Here is a 21,623-nt window from a genome sequence, read left to right on the forward strand (position 1 = left end):
GTTTACAGCTATTGCACCTCTTCTTCCTAGCCTGGACTATGACACAGTTTTTTCCCCATGGCAGTGGGGCACACAAACAAGCCCCCTGCAACACGCTGACTCCCCCTTCCCCCCGCACATAACTTATCCGAAACCAATCACTGCACCGTAGCACCGCACATGGCCATAACATGTTGTTTCTTACTGTAAATATTGTTGTCTTACTGTATATATTGTTGTTTGTCCAATCGGTTCTATGTTTTATGTAGAGTGCACCAACCACACCAAGGCATTTCCTATATGTGCAAATATACTTGGCAAATAAAAGAATAATAATTCTGATTCTGATTACTTTACTGTCTTGATACATTCACCTCAGTGAATGATCCGAATTCTTCTTCCATCATTGGTTAAGTTTATTTTGTTGCTTATACTTTAATACTTCATTAACAAATACTTGTAACAGAGAATCCCACTGTGCAGTATTAGTACTTTCGTTTCCTCTTCGTCCTCCAATCCAACAGGTGTCGCTGCAGGCTCCGAGCGCGAAGTCTCTGCTTTTTTTCCGCTGGCTCTCTTTGTTCGCTCAGAGCCTCGATGTGCGCAGAGAGGAGGAACATGTCCGCCGTGAAGCTGTTGCGGGTGTCGGTCCATGAGCGGATCAGCGCTGCCGCTGAAGACTTTCTGCTGCAGGTTGAGAGAGGAGGAGGAAAGGCTAAAGTCCCGGCGATGAGAGCGCTGCTCACTGAGCGGCTCACGGCTGCAGGGGAGGAGATCCTCGCGGGAATTGAGGAAAACTTGGCAGAGTACGAGGAACGAGTGGAGCAGTCTGAGCGGGTGATCCGCCGCCAGAGGAAGCTGCTCGATGCCGTGATGCAGCCCGTGGTCCGGCTGCACAGAGCAGGTCAGTCCCTAGAGCAGGGGTAGGCAACCCTTAAGCCTGAAACATGCTTCTGCGTTTTCACGGGCCCGTAAGCGCAAGAGCCCTTCCGGGTCCCTTACGTGCTTATGTATCCCTCCTTACGTGCTGACGGGTGTCGACCCCCTTTTCTAAAATTTACGGCAAAGCTCCGCAAGCTCACTCAGCCCGCAAGGCTGTGATTGGTCTGCTCTACATCCCTTCTGGAGCTGCATTTCCGGTTTCATGCCCCATAATACCGGCAGAAATCACGGAAGATTTAGAAGAACGAATATGGACCAAATAGAAGAGCACTTGGCAGAATATATCCGATAGTATGATAGCTTGTATAACCTGTCATTGACTGGCGGATTTGTCCGCCAGAAAAAGGCTACGAGGAGCCGCAGTGGCTATGTAAATAAACAATCGACGAAGAAGAAAGAAGGCGTCTCTAAGGTCGTCTCGACAAAAAGCATTACTCCGCCTAGTGTTCTGGCGCGGAATTGCTTTTAAGACGCGCAACGGTTGGGGAAGCATGAATGAAAACGAGTCTTGCGCCACAGCGGCGTGAAAAGACGCAGACGCAGTCGCAGAAGCATGTTTCAGGCTTTAGTAAGGGCGTTTCTAGGATTGAAAGAAAGGGGGGGCTTAAGGCCTCAGTATGCTTCTCCGAGTCCGTTGCGGACGGATCGGACGGACCCTTTTTGATTTATAGTTCTACGAGCCTTTTTGTTGTGAAAACAATTCACCGCCAGAACAATAGATGGCGCAACTGAAGTCGAGCTTAGAGAAGCCTACCTCATGAGGTATATAGAAGAAGTCCACGCTGGTTTATTTACGTACTCCTGGCTCCTCACACACAGTGAACGATGACAACTAAAGCCTGAAACATGCTTCTGCGTTTTCACGGGCCCTTAAGCGCAAGAGCCCTTCCGGGTCCCTTACGTGCTTATGTATCCCTCCTTACGTGCTGACGGGTGTCGACCCCCTTTTCTAAAATTTACGGCAAAGCTCCGCAAGCTCACTCAGCCCGCAAGGCTGTGATTGGTCTGCTCTACATCCCTTCTGGAGCTGCATTTCCGGTTTCATGCCCCATAATACCGGCAGAAATCACGGAAGATTTAGAAGAACGAATATGGACCAAATAGAAGAGCACTTGGCAGAAGATATCCGATAGTATGATCACTTGTATAACCTGTCACTGACTTGCGGATTTGTCCGCCAGAAAAAGGCTACGAGGAGCCGCAGTGGCTATGTAAATAAACAATCGATGAAGAAGAAAGAAGGCGTCTCTAAGGTCGTCTCGACAAAAAGCATTACTCCGCCTAGTGTTCTGGCGCGGAATTGCTTTGTAAGACGCGCAACGGTTGGGGAAGCATGAATGAAAACGAGTCTTGCGCCACAGCAGCGTGAAAAGACGCAGACGCAGTCGCAGAAGCATGTTTCAGGCTTGACAGAAAAAGGATGTTGATGACGTGACAGTTTTTGCTGAATAAAGTGACACCCAGCGGGTCATAATGCTTATGTTATCGTGTCTTAACGCAGCGGTTCCCCGGTCTTGTTTCCAAACTGCGTTGCTAATTCAACAGCTGCAACAGCTTGAAGCTACACGATGGCAGCTAGCTTCCCCCCAGCTTCCACACACAGTCAGCAGGGACACCCGATACTAACTACTACTAAGTGTTTGCTTCTAACCTGACGGTGTTTGAGAAACAGTGTCATGACAGCCGTGGGATTAAAGTCAGCGGGTTTTTGCGCTGTTCCCACCGCAGTTAGCATGGTGGCTAGCCCGCTAGCCCCGTTATGAAAGTTCGTTATAACCGTATGTGTCCGTACACACATGCCGTAAGTGCTCTAACCAGCCACCGTCAGCCGGACAACGCCGCTGGCTTAACACACTTGTTACATTAATCATAGAGTCGTAGTTGTGATTTTGGTTTATTGGGATGTAGAGAATGGAACAGGAAGTTTCCATTCCGAAATGCTGGCGTTAGCAGACCAATCACAGCCAAGGGCTATCCGTGGGCTCTCCGCCATTTCGACGTGTAGTTAGAAAAATGAGAGCTGCACGAAAAGCTCTCCGAGGAGCCGCGGAGAGGCCCGGAGAGGGCGTTCCACGTCGGAGAAGGCAGTCCTATCTGTCCGTGTCCGTCAAAACGGAGAAGCATACATTGGCCTTTAGCCCCTAAAGCCTGAAACATGCTTCTGCGACTGCGTCTGCGTCTTTTCACGCCGCTGTGGCGCAAGACTCGTTTTCATTCAAGCTTCCCCAACCGTTGCGCGTCTTACAAAGCAATTCCGCGCCAGAACACTAGGCGGAGTAATGCTTTTTGTCGAGACGACCTTAGAGACGCCTTCTTTCTTCTTCGTCGATTGTTTATTTACATAGCCACTGCGGCTCCTCGTAGCCTTTTTCTGGCGGACAAATCCGCCAGTCAGTGACAGGTTATACAAGTGATCATACTATCGGATATCTTCTGCCAAGTGCTCTTCTATTTGGTCCATATTCGTTCTTCTAAATCTTCCGTGATTTCTGCTGGTATTATGGGGCATGAAACCGGAAATGCAGCTCCAGAAGGGATGTAGAGCAGACCAATCACAGCCTTGCGGGCTGAGTGAGCTTGCGGAGCTTTGCCGTAAATTTTAGAAAAAGGGGTCGACACCCGTCAGCACGTAAGGAGGGATACATAAGCACGTAAGGGACCCGGAAGGGCTCTTGCGCTTACGGGCCCGTGAAAACGCAGAAGCATGTTTCAGGCTTAAGGATGCTGAATGTTTGTCTAACCCTAACCCTAGTCATTGTGAAATTTGACATTACAAATATGAACTTATATATAATTTAATATAATTTTCAATGAATTGGATGATATACCGGTACAATAGCGTTATGAGGGACACTATGACAATTAGTTTTCACAAGCATTAACTGATTATAAACAACAACATTCTATAGGCACTGATATTATTGTTTTTAAATATTAGAGATAGATATTAAGGCAAAGAATAGAGAGCTGTCGATAGTTATTTCTAACTTTCAAATTTGCTCGTTCACACTCTTGCTCACTGGAGACATTTTCTAACAAAATAGCTAGCTAGCTAAGTGTTAACATAGCTCATTACAATATTCCCTTTCATTTGCCTCAATTAAACCTAAATTTAAGCAGGTAACAATCGTTAACAACTACAGAGCCACATTCTGTAACTACCTGTACTTATAATGTCACTCTCTGCATCATTTACTATGAGCTAAACTCCTTGGCTGTAATCCTGCTGTCTTGATGAGAGACTTTACTTGGCAGAGTGAGAAAGTCAGCGCAGCAGCGATGCAGACTCTCCAAGGTCCAAGTGCCCGGTCTTTTATTGTTAAGTATGATGAGAGGCTATTGGATTGTAATTTGAAGGGGGAGAAAACATACAAACCAGAAACGCACTCACATATGTAGCATGTTAGAGTTATAAATAACTTGTCCATGTGTAAAACAATAGTTTAATTAAAAAAAAAAAATCCCAATAATTATTTGGGGGGGCTGAAGAACACTTTAGGGGGGCTTCAGCCCCCCTAAAACAGGCCTAACGACGCCCCTGACCCTTACTATTGAAAGAGCCATTTCGCCCCCTCTTCCCCCAAATTAAATCTGTCTGGAGCCGCAAAATATATTTGATAACGCTGGTTATAAAGATATATATATATAGTTATACAATATATATAAAAACTATAGTTTGTTGCATTTATTAAATTATAGAACGACAATAAAAAAACTGTTGACATTTAACTGCTAGTTGTACCTGTTACAAAAAAGAAAGAACACCAAACTCTTATGAAGAGGAGAACAAAATACATGTGTATGCCTCCTTTGAAATAAATGAAATACAGAACTATGCTTTTTTTGCTCATCTCCAGCTTGGTACTTTTCAGCAGATGCTATGTGCTTGCTCTGGAAATGTCTTTAAACATTCCTTTTTTTGTTTGCTAATACCTCGCCACAAATCAAGCATACAGGTAAACCTGCATCGTTGTCAGTGAAGCAAATTAATCTGTCAATGCAGAATTAAACTCTCTATTTTCCTCCCAGACTTTTCTTTTTGGGGATTTATCCCTGGTTAGTTTACCGAGGTTCGGACACTATAGATAAGCAACCTGCAGAGAGGAGCGCTGGGACGTAATAGGATGTGACACATATTGTGGTTGACGATATATTAAAGCAAAAAGTGAGAGCAGGTCAGACTGGAGGCGGACACAGAAGCTGAGGCTCCGTACATACCAACTGCAGCTTCTGCTCTGATCAAGAAGCTGAGGCGCTGATCTCTGAGCAGCTGTGACAAGAGAAACTGTGTTTTCACTGTTTCCACTGTTAAGAAGCCACCGGTCAGTCACTGAACGGTTCCTTCACGTGAACGAGCTCTGATCTCACTGACTGAGTGTGTCTCTGAGCGAGTGAGCAGGGCGGGGGGCGGAGCCCTGGGGCCTGTGTGTGTGTCCGCTATCTGGAAGCACGCGCACACACACAAACACACATTCGCCCACTCGCCCACTCCTGGTATTTCATGACGGCCTGATACGATGATGATTTAAAAAATGAACGTGACGTTCACTCATCATATGAAAACTAATTTGTTAAGTTTTCTGTTTCTCGAAAAATATGCGCAACATGCAGAACACTGCAGGGAGCCACTGCAGAGGGGCTGAAGAGCTGCATGCGGCTCCGGAGCCGCAGGTTGCCGACCCCTGCCCTAGAGGAACCGCTAACAGGCTGACGTTAGCTAGTATCAGCTCGAAGAGCAGAGTTATTACGCCGGGTTCACACCGGACGCGGAAGCGCCGCGCATTACTATTAATATCACATACTTTTTCTGTTATCAGCCTGCAGTAAAAAACGGCATTTAATAATTTTTTTGCTCCACCTCTCACCTGAATAATGAGAAGGATTTGATGGATGCTGCTGTGTTGCTCATGTGTAAAGCAGAAAGTCTGGACACATTTCGAGTGCCACAGGTCTTGTCTGAACGCAGCTTGACCAACTAACTAACTTCCCCTTGGCCTGTTCTTCTCTGTTAGTGACCAAATTTGTTTATTTGGCCTCAAAAGGAAAAACCTTTTTACCTCAAACCCTTTGTTTTATGCAGCTTCCTTCATGAGCTGCTTCACATCACAAACTGTTAACAACCTCATCATCTCTACTTCCTGAATGTGATCGTTCGAAAATCACAACCGACGACATTAAACAACACAACACAAGTTTTTCAAAACACTTCAGGAAACTCTGAAATGATAAACATGTGTATTTGTGTTTCAGTGTGTCCTGCAGATGTCCAGCAACTGATGATGAATAAAGAAGAGGTTCTCCCTGAGCAGCAGCACTGGAGCCCCCTAGTGGATCAGGAGGACCCAGAGCCCCCCCACATTAAAGAAGAACAGGAGGAACCGTGGACCAATCAGGATGGACAGCAGCTTCCAGGACTGGAGGAGGCTGATGTCAAGTTCACATTGACTCCTGTCGCTGTGAAGAGTGAAGAAGATGAAGAGAAACTTAAATCGTCAAAGCTTCATCCGAGTGAGACGAAGGAGAACAGAGCGGACTGTGGAGCACCGCAACCAGCCAGGAACTCAGGTCCTGATGGACGTTTACAACCAGGTCCTGAGGACAAGAGTGAAGACTCTTCCGAGACTGAAGGCTGTGTGGATGATTGGATGGGGACAGGGGAAGCTGCGACTGGTCTAAATCCAAGAAATAACAAACAGCCTCCAATCAAAATGGGATGTAAGAATCTAAATAAACATATGAGGAGTCATGCAGGAGAGAAACGCTTTAGTTGCACTGATTGTGGTAAAAAATATATCCAAAAGGGGGATCTAAATATACATATGAGGATTCATACAGGAGAGAAACCGTTTGGTTGCTCTGAGTGTGGTAAACGATTTATCCAAAAGGGAGCTCTAAATCAACATATGAGGATTCATACAGGAGAGAAACCGTTCAGTTGCGCGAAGTGTGGTAAAAGATTTAAACAAAAGAGCTATATAAATATACATATGAGGACTCATACAGGAGAGAAATCGTTTAGTTGCTCTGAGTGTGGTAAACGATTTAACCAAACGAGCAGTCTAAATACACATATGAGGATTCATAGAGGAGAGAAACCGTTTAGTTGCTCTGAGTGTGGTAAAACATTTATCCAAAGGGCCAATCTAATTATACATATGAGAATTCATACAGGAGAGAGACCGTTTAGTTGCTCTGAGTGTGATAAACGATTTAACCAAAAGGGCAGTCTAAATACACATATGAGGATTCATACAGGAGAGAAACCGTTTAGTTGCTCTGAGTGTGGTAAAACATTTAATGAAAAGGGCAATCTAATTAAACATATGAGGCATCATACAGGAGAGAAACAGTTTAGTTGATCTGACTGGTAAAAGATTTCAGATTCAGTCCTATTGTACGAGACATGTGAGGATTCATAAAGGAGAGAAGTGATTCAGTTGCAACCACTGGTAGCCAGTGAAGGGAGCGGAGGAGCGGAGTAGTGTGATTGAGTTTAGGTTGGTTAAAAACCAGTCGAGCTGCTGCATTCTGTATGAGCTGCAAAGGTCGGATGGCAGTAGCAGGTAGACCTACCAGGAGGGAGTTACAGTTGTCTACTCTAAATTCAGAGACAGCTGAGATGTCCCCAATCTTTAAAATGTAAGGTAATTCTTTTTATATGCTTGTGTTTGTACTGGGAGGGTTCGGTTCCGTCGATCAATCTGTGTGATACTGGACTCAGTAGATCACAGATCTAGATAAAAAAAGATGGATCATAGCTCAGTGATTCAAAACAAATATATTTAATCTAATGAGCAATTAGCAGGCAAGTATCGACATCACGTGACGGACTTCTTTGTCGCAGTGCGCAAAACGTATGCCACGCTTCAAAATGAGCTCGGGCCCGTTCAGTGCTGATTTGCAGTCCTAGAAATTGTAGAAATTGTAATTTTAATGTTTAATTGTTTTTGTTTTCAGATCAATTTGAAGTTGGTCTGATGTAAGCCCTGGTACAAGTACCTCAAAGTAAAAATGTTGTATATGGCCCAAATGGCCACTTGATGCAAAAAGGCGGGATTTCTGTTGTGTTTTTCATAATACCCCTTGAGAGTTGTTTGTTTTTCTGGTCATGATAGTTTGGTCAATGTGAACGCGTTCATGGGGTCTCATTCTATTTGATTTTTTTATCACAAAAGTTTGAAATAAGTATTTACTTGGTGCCGTCTAGTGTGTTTTGTTAGGCACAGCTTCAAGAAGAGTAAAGCTCAGCAAAGTGTTCCTTTTCCAGTGCCTTTGTTGATGAAAGAATTCTATCCCTTAATTTGTAGTTGCAACTCTAGGGGAATGATAATAATGATGAAATATCTTATTTTCAATACATCTATGAAAAGAAACTGAGCAGTGGTGGTGTCTGTTTAACTGAGGATTATGTATCAGTGGTCACATCAGGTTTGATTGTCTTATTTATTTCAATATTTTTCTTTTTCTGGGATTAATATATTCTTTGAGTCAACGCTATGTCCATGAGGTGTCTATCTCGACGATTTTGTAGTTTTTGTAAATCCCTTTTTAATTTGAAGAATTTATTTATTTATTACTTTTTATTCTAATTGTGTAAAGATTAATACATTAATTTATACGTAAATGTATAATTACCAAAGAGATCAACACACACACATGCAGACACTTTGAGATCTGTTGTTGTGATAATGAGGTGCACTTACTAAACTGAGTAACTTAACTGAGTCAGACAATAATAGTTATATAAAGGCTAAAGAAGAAACTTAAAGGGCCCATATTTTACATCTTCCTGGGATTAAATTTGAGGTATTGGTACCCCAAAGATGATATATCAGTAGTTTAAAGTAAAAAAAAACTGCTTCAATGTGTATTTTGATGTCCTCTCTACTCCCTCTCTCTGGAGCTATAGACAGAACAGTCTGTGGTAGCTAACAAGCTGATAGCCTAGCAACATGAGAAAGGGAGCAAGATCGCTGGGTTCGGAGGCTGGACTGATACCGGCTGGGCGGGGCTGAGAGATGAGTGCGATCCCGAATTACCTCATACGGAGAGGAAGTATGAATTGAGACATTTCGATAGCATACCTTAAACAAGGTTCACGTTGTACTAGAGCGTATTCTGGAGAATATGAATAAAAAGCCATGTTTTGGCCTGACTGTCCAACTCTACTTTGTTGTCTCAACATGACAAAATGTATTATGAAATGAATGTAAATCTAATGTTCTTAGCTCCACCCTTATTATTTATTAATCAATATATGAAAAAGTTCAACAAGAGAGGGTTATTTTTTTATTCTATGACTCCAAGTCAGATTCCTTCTGAGACAGAACGTGACTGTAGCTGTCAAATCACACGTAATTTTATGTTTATTAGATTTCTCATCTCTAGTGTAATTAGCAACAAAATATACATATACACAGTTAACAATGTCTCACTCAAAATTATTGGGTTTACACATGGACAATACAACATAATACCGCCCATTATAACGGGGCCTTTTGAAGCTATGCCTACCATTTTAAAATGTCATAGATAAAACCATGATATCCTTCACTCAATTTTGAGAAAGTATATCAGACAAGATTTAGTTTGACTCACTGGTGACTCCAAACCACCTCTGTTCACTTTCAGGGTATTCCTGTCAATATAAAAATGATCTCATTGATCCAGACTGGATATGGTTTGTCCTCCAGGACTGGAAAAATATCCTGCAAAGACAGACAGAGGATGTTTTTTAAATCAACACATGACAAATAATCAATGCATTATTCTAGGAAGATAATCTCAAAGTAAAATGAATATTGACATATTCTTGATCCCAAACTGTGTAAAAGAGCTTTTCAGAAAGTTTAGTGACAAAGTAAAAGACCAAGATGACAAACACGATGAGCGGGCTGATGACTCTCCAAGTTTCCCTCCAGAAGATGTTGGTTTGTGTCCAATATTGAACTCAATGACGTCATTAACCTATAGGAGGACAGTGACACACACGAGACATTGTCAACAATATGCAAAACATCAATTTGGCCAAATTTGGTCGTGATTTTGTTGAGTGTCTAGGTGTCTCTCGCAGTGAGGGAGCAACAAGTCGATTAGCAGATGTGGAGTGGAGTGGATGGGCTGGGGTGTAAGGTTTGACCATGTCCTATATGTGTGAGTTTCAGGGGTAAACACTGTGGTTGATTAGTGACATATGTTCAGATGTAATAAAACAGAAAAACACAACATGCATCCATACAGCTTATGTTGTGTCATCCAAGTTTCCCCAAGACCCGACATTCATATTGGATTAGAAATGGCGTCGGTTACACGTTTAGCGCCTAAAAGTCCACCTGAAGCAGCTAAGCTACTAGACGTTAGCTTTTCCAACAGTCCCTGTATGCAACTCGTCGGAAAATATCAGGACTTCTAAGCTTAAAACTTGCTGTAAATGATGCCGTTAAGAGTCGATTATGAATGTCTGGGCTTGTGGACACTTGGATGACACACAAGAGCTGTTTGGAGGCATGTTATGATTTTTTCTGTTGTTTTATTGCGTCTGAAGTAGGACTTACCATTGTTAACTTTAACCCTTTGATACACAACATGGGTCAAAAGTGACCAGATGGAGTTTATATTGTAAATATCTTTGCAATACATTTATTTCATCATTCAGAATTCCAGGAATTCCTCAATTGACTTGTTTTTGATCATTACAAATTCTTATTTTCATTTGTCCTTTTGTCCTTTTTTAATAAAAATCATTTTTGTATCACTACTCTTCTTAGGCACAACATAACGTATTAATTTCATATGTTATTTCATGCATGGCTGTGATTCTTTGCTATATCTTTTAAAATCTATTTATTTAATCATTTAATATTACAAAGTTTTATTTAAAATATCTTGTTTTTGATTACCAAAAATCATTATTTTCATTTTCTCTGTCTTCATTTTTGCACTAAAATGTTTTTTGTATTCCTACATCAAGTTTACACACATGGGTCAAAAATGAACCATGTGTGCAGGTGTGAATTTGATAGTAACCTTTGATTTGTAAATGTTTGTAGTTAGGAACATGTTTACTCTGGACAACTTTGCACATGCCACACTTGTCAGAACTACTTGTCAGAACTAAACGGGCTGCTTTTGCACATCTGATTCATGTAAGTCTTATTTTACAATTGTTTTACCTAAGAAAATATTTGATAGCTTATGAAACGATAACTGCACATAACATTTGAACATTACTTCCCTCTACTGGTGGGAAAGAGAAATATGTCCAATATTATTAGCTAACTGTGAACATATTTTCTTTTAGCTAGCTAAGGTTAGCTTATGTAAGCTAGGTCAATTCTAGCTAACGATAGCTAGGTCAACATTAGCTGCGTCCTGTTCACAGTTGTTGCTAAAGGAGAGATGACTTATTTTTATTAAAGGATAAGTACATATACCTTTAACTTGTGTTGAGAGTTAAACAAGATGATAAACTCACTGCACTGAGTTGTAGCCGGAGAAGGAAATGAGACCACCGAAAGCCAGAGAGAAGGAATAGAAAACCTGAGCACCTGCATCAAGCCATGTTGATGGCTTTGCCAGCTCTGCAACCTGGAAGAGGTAGTATGTTAGTTCAGGGTTCTGCGTGCTGAGTCCTACAGCTGGTCTTTAATTGTTGTGGCTCAATTACTGCAGGTCACTTTTTACAGTTACAGACAGAAAGCTACAACGAGCATCACCAAGGCCAGACAAACAGCACATTCCAAACAGGCAGGTCCAGACCTTTTAGATTGTCTCAACAACCGTGTAACCCATCAACTCCAAATGTGCAATTGTAATGCGTAGGACCTACGGAAGTGTAGTGACCGTTATGCAGTTTTTGAGATGACCGGTTAACGAGGACACTTCAAATATCAGGTTTCTACATGTTACTTGATGGGAAGAAGCTGTTTGCATTATGCGCCAGAAAAGCAAACTCCAAACAGGATGAACACAGGCAAAGCAATGAACCCAGCAGGCACTGTATACTGGGATTATAAAAGTACAACTTACATCCGGCGTGAAGAGAAACTTTAGTCATTTGCATTTGTGATATGCACTTCAGGGCCACCGTAGTCATCAGTTTTTTCACCTTTATCTACTCTCTAGCTTCTGTATTTGTCTAATATCTAAATATGTAACATCCACTGCATATACATAACATCCATTGTAACTACGGTGGCCCGAGAGAGTTCAATGCGCTGCAAATGAAGAAAGAAAAACACGTGAAAATTAAGGAAAACAACTTAATGAATTTGAGGACACATGTGCTCCAAAAAGTTGTGAAGTTTGGGAAGTTATTGAAGTCTGCTACTCGTCAGTGTTGATGGAACTTCACAAAGCACAGGTTCATCACTTTTTAGGGACCCTTTGGAAACATAAAACGTTTTCTTAGTTTCCAGCGTTTCTCTATTTGCAGTGCGCTGAGCTCTCTTGGCCACCGTATGTATCTCTACACGCATTCTTCATTAAATGTTTTCTGCCTGCTTCAGTGTGGCTTGGGCTCTGTACTGCTTCACTTTGACCACCGGAGGCCGCCATTGCGCCTGTATCAGCAGCTGGCCATGCAGTGCTCTGGCACAGTTGGCTCTAGAGGAGGGAGCCGCTCACCATCGCTGTCACAGGGTGCCAAGTGTTGCAGTCCCGTCCGCAGTCTGCCTCAGCACCGCCCGCAATGCCCTTGGACACCGCCGCCCCGCAAACTCCCGCAGCGCCCTGACTGGCCGCGTCTCTCTCGGAGGTTTCCCTGGATGTTACTTCAGTGTGCACTGTCCCGAGTCCTCTGCGCTGCGTGACGCGAATGGAGAAGGTCCAAGGATAACAAGAGGCTGCAGGGTTTCGCTGCTGCAGGAGACCTGCCGGCAGTCTGCTGGCCGGGGGAGGGCTGTCTGTCACAGGCTGCGGTCATCCATTTATTTTGATCACCTCCAAAACGCCTGTGTATGGATACATCATGGCTACGTTCATGTGCAGGGTACAGTTCTTAGATGATACTGATCCATTCAACAGCACCAATTTCCCCGAGCCCACCAGACCACCTCTGTACCCTTTCAGGGAAGATATTCCTCTGATCAATCAGATTGCTGGAGTCCACAGGCTGCTGAAAGCCCCACAGAAGGTATGCACTTTACTTTTCACTCTCATGATTTTGGTCCATGTGTCTTTAAAATGAATAATTAGCCTGAACAAGTTGATGTGGTTACCACCAAACAAACCTAGCGGATCATTGGTTGAGTCAATGACTGTGATGCTGATGCAGCATCCATACACATTAAAGTTATGACATGTACTGTCAGTACAGGACAGTCCCTGATATGACGTGATGTGAATAATATGAATATTTTGTGGATTTAAATGATTTTGGAGGTTAATAGACATCCATTATTTGTCTTGGGGGAGGCAGGCATCTGTTAATGTTTACCTCAACCACAACACTAATCCCCTTTCAGCTGAAACTTCTCACTATTCATTACAAGACCTTTCAAAACCTTTGGAAGTTTTTGTCCGTTTTTTGTGTGAGAGTAAAGAAAGAAACAAGGTAACAGAACATATATTTACATTGATTAATTGGCTTCGCTGAATAATTTAATCTTCCTTCAAATTAGAATAAAATTATTATTATGTTAACTATGTATCACTTTGCATTTGTGCTATTCATGATTGAGCAAACTGAATATGTAGGAATCCACTTCTGCTGTTGTCACTAAACCCCAGTCAGAGTGCATGGGGTCAAATAGCCAGTTGGTCAGTTGTCGAGGGATGGAAGAGGCTAATTTCTGATCTGGACTGACCCAGATCAGGGGATTTGTATTAGAACCCATCTGATCCCAAAACAACTTCTGAATCATGTGTCCAAACTATGTTGCCTTAACATTGTATTTTTACATCACGTGTTTTCCACATATCCACTTATTGTTATTGTCAAAAGCAGAAAGCATTTTCTCATACCTCCATTCTGTTATGTTTGGTCAGTGTTATCACTTCAGTCTTTATTTATTTCAAAAATGTTTAGAAGGTGAAAGTCTGCATGTTGTTTTTGTCCTTCTAGATCCACAACTGCATGGCCATTTTTAGCAGCTGAAAATAACTGAATGTTTCTCTTTGGTCTGTTGTAATTGCTGTGTTTAAGTTTCCCTAAAGAAACCCAGTGACAAATATTGTCAATTTAAAGTCGGGTTTCTACTTATTTTCTGGAGGCCTCTGGTGGCTCAAACTTGAGAAAGTCTGTTCCAAATAGATCGTGTGTAACCAATCACATTTCCATAAGGTCTCCTCTACTGTCCTACAAGTTTAAACAAAGCAGAGAGGCAATCGCATCTGAGGTGAAGTCTTTTATTGAGCATTCATCTTGGTCTGGTCAGGAAGTTGAGTAAACAGAAAGTTAACTTAGGTCTTTCTTCATTCTGTCAGATCAGGGGGTAGAGAGCTGGTAAGATAAGTCGTGGACGCCTCAGGATGCTGTGAATCACCACAAGCCTGGCTCTGGTAGAGCAGGCCACGGCTGGACCGGCAGGATGGGATGGGAATGCCTTCCACTGTGTTAGCGAGGAGAGCGAAGCGGGGTAGAATTAAAAACACAAATGAAAAAGCTGATGTACTTTTGCCGTCTCAGTTTAGCAGAAGGCCAGCTGGACCTCAAAAGAGAGGGAGCTCCGTTGGTGGGTTCAGAGCCTGGCTAGTGAGATTTGGTCTCATGGGCTTTAGTGGTTTGCAGTAACTTGAGGTAGCAGCGCATGTGTTTAAAAAAAAAGAAATACCAGGTGGATGATCAGGCTGTGTCGCCACATTTGAGCAACAAGTTCTCCGATTGACACCCTCAAACGTTTGTGTGTTTGGTGACAATGTGGAAATACCTCAGACAACAAACCTGTTGTCTTTGAGCTCCGTCTCTATGGTGAGAGTCGATCCAGGTATAAATAGCACACTGCTAACACATGGTGCCCAGGGAGTCAAAACAGCTAGCATATGCTGTCTCTGTACTGGTGCTGTCAGTTTCAGTCTGCAGTCTCAAGAGGGAAGTGTGTGTGTGTGGGTGTACTCGTTTTTGTTGCTTGTTCAGGACCTTTTCCAGCATAAACAGTGACCTTGTCAGGACCAGTAGACCACATGGAGACCAAAGCTCAGTCTTAATTAGGCAATTTCTGAGGTCCTGCTGGAGGTTACGGTTAAGATGTGAATTGTGGTGCGGTTAAGGTTAGAGTTAGGCATAAATTAGTCATGATGAAGGAAAGGGATAAGGTTTTGGTTTTGCTGTCCATAATGAAGTGACTGCAAAGTCCTAATAGGGATGGTTCCACAATCCTGTGTGTGTGTGGTTGTTTTTTACTCTTCATGAGAGCAGGATTGTGTTGTACATAAGAGGGCACAGTGGCTCTGCTATTTCAATGACTCAAACATCAATTAGGATAAACTCTGTGAATTTAAGGCATGAAAAGCTTTTTTGTTGTTATTGTTGATAGATAGTGTAATTATTCACTCACTGCCTTACTCAGCTATTTGACTTTGTCATGAATATTACATCGTCCTTGTCAGATGACGAGATGTGCATGCAGTTCTGTTGGAGCAAGTCCAAGTCTGCAGTTTTTCTCCACACACATCAATGGACCACTCGTCCTTGTACTTTCCTCTCTGTCTGTGCTTTGCTCAGTCTACGTCTCGGTGGCCTTGAGGCCCTGCATCATATTGCAAAGCAAAATGGGAAAATGTGGCCTTGGAGAATGGACTCTCACTTTACCAATTTCAATTTCGGCTCAGTTGTTTTCCTGCATTTTTTCCCCTCTTTCTTGAGAAATTACAGAGTCTCAGAATGAGAAGTTATGTTAAATGCTGTAAAATACAGGTTCTTTCTGCATGCCTGTCAAGAGTCCCTTTGAATTATTTTACACATTGTAATGCAAAATTGAAGTTTTGCCGGCCTCTGCGTTTCGGAGGATTTTCTCTGCAGTAGAATTCTGCATCTGTGAACGGACTCATCTTCTGAATGATTGACAGGAAGTAAGGTTACTGTTGCGGTTTCTCTTACATTCTTCAATTGGGTTTTAATGTCTTTTAAATTGCTTGTCTTCGGAGAAACTACATTAACCTTTATCAAACAAACTTTAAGCTTTAAAGTGGCTCACTCTAATTTATATATTTAGTTACAGATTGCGCATGCCATGGCATAATCATTTGGTTTTTATGAGTTTCAAATCTACAATTTGCACACAATGTATATGCTTTCTCAATTCAGATGTTTTTCCCTTGTGAAAGACAAAGACATTTGAAGTGAGATAGCAGTTTAAAATGGAAATTGCATGGTGTTTATTTTTAGTCCTTTCTGCCTTCATTGCCTCCCTGGTCAGTGGACCACAGTATGGTGGTTGAAGGGAGAGGCCAGACCTCAGTGTGTGAGCAGAGCGCTTGTGGTGACTTCTGGACTTGGCCATCACAGGGCCACCGTGGGTTCACGTCCTGGGCGCAGGGACGGCTAAGGAAGCCTCTGCTGCTTGTAATCTCGTAGCACTGTTCCTGGATTAAGGGCCATTTATGTGTTTCAACCTGACCTGGTTGTACATGGCAAGACCTGTAATCAGTAATCCAGGTTGCTTGTATAATGAGCACCTAAAGTGACCCAAGTGAGAGGATGGATGGATGCACAGCTCAGTCGATGGTTCAACAGATGGGATTTGATTAATGGACAGACCTGCGTAGTTCACATAGATTTTTCTGCCTTTTCGTGCTTTTGGTCTGTGAGTTAAAACCTTGTGTGGAGAAATGCATTTCTTGCTTCCACAGCTTGCTAATTACTGGTTACAGCTTCAAATTCTGCCCAATGTTTTGTCTATTTCAGGTTGTGACACAGAGCGTGAAGCTGGAGGAGAACAAACATTTTTCCTCTTCCTTTTATCCAATGAATTTCCAAAATAAATATAATTTCAAAAAAGTAAATGTGTATATAGTGAAAACTTTCACTAAGATATGAAATCTGATTAAAAATCATAAATTGACGGGTTAAAAAGCTTTTACACTTGCAGAATACTTTTTTCATTGGGATTGTAGGTGATGTTTTATTCTTCCATGAACATTATATTTTGAATAAACGGAAGGAGAAGAAGCAAGTGGAGACACAAGCAGTGGTGGACCGAGAACATCTTAAACAAACAGAGGAGAACATTTATTTCAATTTACACAGTGGATCTTTCGATCCGGACATTAGGGAACTCCTGGTTGGACTAAACTGACAAGTTTGCCTTGGTTTAAAACAGGTTTCCTTGGTTGAGTGTCTTGCAGGTTATGCAGGACCATATGATTTTGCTTGTCGCCTCCGTCACGCTACATTTCTTATTACTGTCATACCCATTATTTTTCAAAGGCATGTCAGTCCATATAGGCATAAAAATAGTGGGCCTAACTTTGGCTTCTATGCCTGGATTTCCTGTCAGTCCAAAATCTGTCCTGTAATCTGGAGAATCACTTGCCTCCCCCTTCTACCTCTTTACAGTAAAGCTTTATTTCTTTGGCCTCTGCTCTGTCTACCTGTCTCCCTTTCTCTCTATCTCTGTCTCTTCCTATCTCTCAGTCTGCCTCACTGTAAGAGCGTAAACAACAACCTTTAAATAAGACTTGTCACTGTCTTAGAAACAATAGGATTACTTGAGCATATCAAGTTCAGCCTCGTGCTTTGCTCATCTCTTGTGTCCTATATTCATTCCAATAATCTGTCCAACTATTATTTCGCCAGCAAACTCCTGGATTAGAATGGAAAGTAAACAAGATGTCTCAGAGTCATAAGCTGCCTTCAGTCATGCACTGAACTCCGGATAATCACCCGAGATGATCTGGGCTATTTCTTACAAGCTACCGACACAAAAGTGAAAAAAGAACATACAAAAAGAAAACAAGCTTTTTGGTGTCCTGCCTCCTGCATCCTCCACCCAGGCTACACCCCTCACCTGAATGCTCTGGAGATTTTCCTGTTGTTGTGAGCGCGTCTGACCTGTCGTTCATATGTGAAATGCAAAGTCTGGATTATGTCCGGACCCAATTGTTCGGACATTTTTTCCGTGGGTCATGTCTAAAAACAAGTTATCCTAACCAACCACATGTTTTTTTTCACTTCTCAAATATGACACATGCAGTCTTCGAGTGGTGTAGTGCAGTAATACAAACAGAGCGGCCGAACTCATCAAAGCCATAATGTGTTTTCCAGCCTTTTTCCTTCAGGTTTAACTAAGTAACTGTCGCATGTGGGAGGGAATTGAATTGCTAGGTAATAACTGGTCTGATTTAAAAACCACATGGTACTTACATGTTACATATATGTTTACTTACGTTCTTTCAAGAGAAATCCAAAGTATTGCAGGCTGCTCATTTTATGAGTTAATGGTCATTTATCCAATTTTATCACAAGCTATGATGCACTACAAAGTCATCCAAGTTGGCCTGATGAGAATAGACAAATTCAAGGGGTTCAGTGTGTGTGATGTTGTTTTACACACCCTGACTGTTGATGGAGCGCTCCCTCCACTTAAGTCATCTATTTGCCCTCCTGTGATGGTATTTTGTCTTCCCTGTCCGCTCCTCCACTGCCGGAGCCGCTGTCCTGCGGAGCTGACAACCTCAGGATATAAATAGGTTAATATCTCCAATTTGGAGGTCAGGCTGACACGCGAAGAGACAGCCTCATTCTTCATCTCCTTGACCGGAGTCGGCCGATGACAGCCAGTCAAGACCAGGCAAATCATAGCTCCAGTGAAAAATCATCATGTGTGATGATAGTTTATCAGGCAAGGAGCGCAGGGAGACTGGAGGCACCAGACTCTCAATGGTGCTCCAAATCTGCATGACTCCTCTCCAGCCCTCATTCTAGAGTGCTGACAGGAGCTGATAAAAGGAAGAACACCCAATGGTCCATGGCACACTACAACTATACCCACTGCCTTTAGGCAATGACGCATAAAGGAATCACCTTTTACTTCCTTTTTTTTTAAAGAGTTCTCTCTACATGTTAATGCACTGAAGACTAATCAATGTGTAACTGTGTCTTCTCGCTGTTTAGCCTGACGACTGTGCCCTTCAGCTGTCCCATAATGGAAGCTACCTGGACTTGGAGTCTACCCTGGCAGAGCAGAGGGATGAACTGGAGGGATTTCAGGAGGAAGGAGGGTAAGGTCACCTCTGTCTCTGTCTCTCTATCTCTCTCTTTGCCATTCCAAAGCGTAATCCTTTTCTGCTCTAATCTTAAAAAAACAACTAAAATTAGACATTTTATGTCAAAAGAAATTTGTCATGTAATTCCATCAGTTCAAAAAAGTTGGAGTTGGGACTGGAGCCAGAGCAGCTGGACCGGCAGGTGGATACTCACTTCTCTCTGACCAGGAATAGATTGTTCACATTTTTGTGGTCAAATTAGTAAATGACTAGAAAGCTTTTGGTGGAAACAATGGGGCTTTTAAAAATACTGAAAATATATGTCTCTGCTTTTAACAGTCGGACATAATTAGAACAATGTGACAGGAGCTTTTTGAGAAAGACATAAATTCATGCAAGCTAAGTAGGAAGAGATAGTCTTTAAATCTTTGGCCATGGGGCTATGTATTAATTTCCTGCTTGCTATGTTTCCTTTGCCTAATTTGATTCCATTACAGCGATTGGAATCATAATGATACCCATTTCGTTCCAGGATGAATTAGTGAAATAATCCCCTTTCCGGGCCAGAGCAGATTGAGCTCTTCTGCCCAAAAGCTTCTCACAGGAGGTGGTTGGTCTGTGGAAGAGCTGAGGGGATGAGCTTTACCCCACTCTAGGAAATCTCCATTTCCAAATCCTGGATATTTTACAGTGAATCAGTCCCAAAAATAATGTAACTGAACAAGGAAAGATCTTCAAATCAGTAGAAGCATGTTTTGCATTTTTTTAGAGTGAATTTGAGGCATGTGATGTTGACGTAGTTGTGTAGCATGAATTTAGAGTTTGATTTGTTTTTGTCTTAGTCAGTACCTAAAGATCGACGACATGACTGCCCCTTAAAACTGAAGCCGAGGGGTCCTGATCCCGGCCTGCTGGCTGAATAAGACCATAAATCCTGCCTTCTCCTTGTTAGTGGAGGGGACATGGATCAATCCAAAGAGTTGAAGTACACGTCAAATCAAATATTCTGTCATTTTAGGCAGTTCTCATCACAATGATATAAATGCTCAAGATACCAACATTTGTTTCTGGGATATTATATAATCATCTAAGGTTTGAGGAAGTGGAGATGCTTTGTCAATCTTTTCATACTGTTTATGGTTGTTATCAGTTCTTTAGCTTTATTCATGGCTTTTTTGTAATAAACTACATGTCTCAGTGTTTCCCTGGCGTTCGTCCCTTCGTGCCCTTTAGAGTACCTGGCTGACCAGGCCGAGTGGCAGCAGTGATGTCATCTAAACCACTTATGAAGTGTAGCCACGTGTCAGGAGTAATCTCCCTCATCTCTGTTGAATGTTACCTCAGTGCTTTCATTAGGTTGAACTACAGTTGCACGTACGCCCGACACCATACGTCTCCCAGCTTCTAATTTAACTGTGTTGTTTCCCCGTAATGTGTGGCTTCGTCTCGTCGTAACCCCCAGACCTGGATGAGGAAGAGAAAGGTTTATAATTGTGTTAGTTTCATTTCAGTTTCATACACTCTTCCTGGCAAGTCACTTTATCGACTCCATATGTTTTTTCATATACTGTGGACGATGCTGATATATCATTCATGTGCCGCCCACTTTCGACAATCACAAACCAAAGGTTGGCATGAGAGTTCCTGGTTGGCTGGCCCACAAACTTGTATGGATTTATTTGTCTAACTTGGAATTCATAAGCTCGCTCTCTGCCGTGGTGTTTCCATTGGACGTCAACAGAGCCGTCCTTTCCCAGTTCCATCTGAAAATGTTAGGAGCTTATGGGAGGCTATTGAGAGCTGTGAGGTTAAAGTGGTCCACTTCTTCGCTTGTCGAAGAGGGAGCCTGCCAGGGCGTGTGCCGTGCCAGCTGGCACAGTTTGGTATGGATGTGTGTCATTAAACCCACACAGTGTTGTCTGAGGAGGAGGCTGGGGGTGAAGGTGGTTAGGCAATTTTTTTTTTTAAATAGGGTAGTTTTGCTCTCTGGCTTTTTATGGTGCTGATGTGCCCAGGTTTGCATCCCACATTGCTTGGTTTTGTTGATTTGATGATTATCGAGCTAATAAAAGTTCTGCTGAGGCATTTCACCTCTACTTGTTCCATTTCATTTTTTGCCTTTTCTCTCTCTCTTTCACTGCATAAGATCTGTCAACATCAGTCTCCACCTCCAAAACATTAAGAAGTTGTGTTTTTCCAGGACTTTTTCATGATTTTTACAACTTGATGTCAAAGTAACAACCCTCCACCAAGTTAAGATAACAAGCTTCAAAGGGGAGCTCTCATTATTTTTTCAAATCTTCAACATGTTCCACCCAGACACCTACTTTTCGTCAAGAGAATTGTACCATATTCGTATTCTGCCTGAGTGGCTGAACTCTCCTGATCATTGGCCACCGGATCCATCTGTAATTAATATTAATGACAGGTTACATTCCTGAGGCGCCTGTGTCATATAGTGTCTTTTCAATCAGATTAAAGTATGATCCTCTGACAGAGCGCTGCAGAGCCTGGAGATATCCATGTCACAGGAGCTTAAGGGCCATAATCACTTCCAC

General features: G+C 42.4%; 2 protein-coding genes across 4 annotated transcripts in view; both read left to right on the plus strand.

Moving 5' to 3' along the window:
• The first annotated feature begins 412 nt into the window (after positions 1–412).
• On the plus strand, positions 413–9,053 carry LOC133964495 (zinc finger protein 37-like). Its single transcript, XM_062398628.1, has 2 exons — positions 413–883; positions 6,172–9,053. The coding sequence occupies exons 1-2, from the start codon at positions 577–579 to the stop codon at positions 7,278–7,280; spliced, it is 1,416 nt and encodes a 471-aa protein (XP_062254612.1). The 5' UTR covers positions 413–576; the 3' UTR covers positions 7,281–9,053.
• A 3,527-nt stretch (positions 9,054–12,580) lies between these two features.
• Positions 12,581–21,623, plus strand: part of fhod3b (formin homology 2 domain containing 3b) — an 87,634-nt gene continuing 78,591 nt past the window's right edge. For all 3 annotated transcript variants that reach the window (XM_062398614.1, XM_062398615.1, XM_062398616.1), the window contains exons 1-2: positions 12,581–13,054; positions 18,974–19,080. In XM_062398614.1, coding sequence (XP_062254598.1) covers positions 12,890–13,054; positions 18,974–19,080 — 272 coding nt within the window. In that variant the 5' untranslated portion in view covers positions 12,581–12,889. The remainder of the gene's footprint in view (positions 13,055–18,973; positions 19,081–21,623) is intronic.

The sequence above is a fragment of the Platichthys flesus genome, chromosome 11 (genome assembly GCF_949316205.1).
Source record: "Platichthys flesus chromosome 11, fPlaFle2.1, whole genome shotgun sequence".
In the NCBI taxonomy this organism is placed as follows: Eukaryota; Metazoa; Chordata; class Actinopteri; order Pleuronectiformes; family Pleuronectidae; genus Platichthys; species Platichthys flesus.